This window comes from Neopelma chrysocephalum, unplaced genomic scaffold, assembly GCF_003984885.1.
Source record: "Neopelma chrysocephalum unplaced genomic scaffold, ASM398488v2 Primary Assembly neopelma1_100827, whole genome shotgun sequence".
Taxonomy (NCBI): Eukaryota; Metazoa; Chordata; class Aves; order Passeriformes; family Pipridae; genus Neopelma; species Neopelma chrysocephalum.
In genome coordinates, this window is record NW_020926670.1 from 1 (window position 1) to 2,668 (window position 2,668).

A 2,668-nucleotide genomic window follows, 5' to 3' on the forward strand; every position below is an offset into this window, starting at 1 on the left:
CCTTTCCTTTCCTTTCCTTTCCTTTCCTTTCCTTTCCTTTCCTTTCCCAAACCTTCCCTTCCCAAACCTTCCCTTCCCTTTCTTGTTTGTACAATCTCTTTCACATTATTTCTTTATGCCCTGCCTTTTTCATTGGAAATAGCCTTAGTAGTTGCTCTTTAGAACATCTACTGACCTGCTTTAGCAACTTTCTTTAGCTGTACCTCTTGCTTACCTTGCTATGCATTCTCTGCCCAGGTTTCAGTAACCCTTTTGCCTTTATTAGTTTTTTCTCTGTCTCTGTAGCCTCTATGTGTTAGGTCAGGAAGTGACAATTGCAGTTGGCCCTTTACATAGCTGTGACAGCAAGCTTTGTTTATGGAAGCAAAAGTGATATATTCTGCTGCATTCAACAAAGGAAGAAAACTTTGCCTGCTCCCTGTGCTATAGGAAGGGGAGAAGATGCTCCATGAAGGGCACCATGCCTCAGAAGCCATTCAGTCCAGACTACAAGAAATGGATGAGCTATGGGAGGAACTGCTAGCAAGTTGCCAGGAGAAATGGATCAAACTGCAGGATGCTTACAAGGTAATACAACATGCCAGTGGTTGGATCTTGATGTCATTTCCAGAGATAGCACAGCTGCCTTGCTACATGTCTCATCTACAAGTGCGTCACTTGATACAATCAAACTTGATTCCTCAAGACCATTAGTGAAAATAAACTAAAAATGTAGACTGGCTGAATGGAATTGGCAGGAGAACTGGACATTCCTATGGAGGGAAAAGGATTTGTAGGCTAGGCTCCCTGCTGCTTTCTGCTGGTGGTTTAGATCCAGATTCCAGAGAGGGATATTGAGGAAAAATATGTTTACTAATTTGTGTCAGCTCTCTTCATCTGTCACAAGGACATCTTTTCTCCAGTACATTGAGGAAGAAGCCCACAGCTGCTTTTCGTTCTTCCAGTTCCAGGCACGTGAATTCTCGTGACTGGGAGTTCTGCATGGGCTCTCAGACAATCTTTGTTTAGAAAACAGAGCTATCCCTTTAAATGACTTCCTTTTAAGGTACTATGTCCATGATCTGCATTTATGCAAAGCAAGTGAGATGAGATCCTGATGTTTTCTGCATCTGTTCTTGTCTTCACCATGACTGAATTTCAACAACCATCGTATCTGGGAAGAGTTCACTGAGCACTGGGAAGCCGCTCAATGTTTGTGTGTGATTCTTACTAAAAGTGATGAAGATTTTTACATCACATTATATGTCCTAAAGGTTTTTCTTTTCTTCTTGCTTGTTCTCAGGGTCTTCATTTTCAGCGAAGTGTAGAGGACACAGAGAAATGGTTGGAAGGTGTGGAAAATGAGCTGAAAGCACCATACAGTAGCAATGATCTGGTGGTTTTGAACAGTCATCTGAAGAAACAAGAGGAATTGGAGGAAGATATTGCTGGCCATAGGGACCGGGTGCAAGAGCTTGTGGTCACAGCTCAGCAATTCCAGAAGGAGAAACACTTTCTTGCTGATGAACTAGAAGAGAGAGTAGATCAACTGGTGCAGAGGTGTGTAAGTACCTGGCCTGTCTCCTGCCATCTTTTTCCTACTTTTATCAACCTTTTTCTTCCCTGAATATTCTTTTTTCTTTCCTTCTCCACACCACTCTGAATCAATCTGCGGTCCTCACTGGATTATCTTTAAAACCTACAGATACAAAAGATTACGTGATCCTCTGCAGGAGAGACGTGGGAATCTGGAGGCAAGCAGACTTCAGTACCACTTCTTCCGAGATGTTGATGAGGAGTTGGCTTGGGTTCATGAGAAGCTCCCTCTGGCTTCCTCCAGGGATTATGGCCAATCCTTGGCAACTGTTCAGAGTCTACAAGAAAAGCACCAGGTAATATCATATGAGAACTATTCACAGTCTTTAGAATCAAATGGAGAACACTGAACTCAATTTGTCTGTATCAAACTTCGTCTGCTATGCTTTGGTTAACAAGAGTCATGATGCCTCTTCTTCCTTTCACTTTTGATGGATATGTCCATGACTTGGCAATATGCGAGATTCCATCCTGCTTATCATTGCAGTGGTTCAAGTACCACACCATATGCTTTTCTGTGGATACATTGGCTCTTTCTATGAACTGAGTTCAAAACCTAGCCTTTCCAATACAAAATAGATTTTACAAACTTTTGTGTGCTTTCATAGGTTCTTTGGGCAACAGATGTCCTAACAAAATGCTTTGAAACTCAGTAAGTACATCCAAGAAAGCTCATTGCTCAGATGTCTTAAGATGATCTTCCAGGAAAACATTTTTCCCTAAAACTTTTTCTGCTCTGAAGGAAGGGAGATAGCAGGGAATTATTACAAACCCTAACTGACCTTCATTCCAGTGGTAGCTTTCAAGACAGCTGCTGAATTATTTCACAAGGTTCAGACAGGCCATCAGAGAAAGCAGTGTCTGGAATACTGTCATCTCAAATACCAATAAAACAACAGCTGCCTTCCTGTTAATTTTTTAATAAGGAGCACAGTATTTTCAAACACGAGGTGGAAGAAAAAATATTCCTGCTAAAAGTTTCCAGCAGCTGTTGGTATTTAATGTTAGCAAATGACAGCACATTTAAGAGCCACAGCAAGTGCCTCTGGGGAAAAATCTGTTCAACCTGCTTTAGGATTGGGAGAGACAGAAA

The 2,668-nt window shown here is 41.7% G+C and overlaps 1 protein-coding gene across 1 annotated transcript; it reads left to right on the forward strand.

Annotated features, from left to right (window-relative positions):
- Nucleotides 1–289: 289 nt before the first annotated feature.
- LOC113962058 (spectrin beta chain, non-erythrocytic 5-like) lies at nt 290–1,871 on the forward strand (the record flags this gene model as incomplete). Its single annotated transcript, XM_027672869.1, has 3 exons — nt 290–567; nt 1,283–1,539; nt 1,685–1,871. Coding segments are annotated over exons 1-3 (570 nt in total), but the record flags the coding sequence as incomplete, so codon positions are not given.
- Between the last annotated feature and the right edge of the window lie 797 nt (nt 1,872–2,668).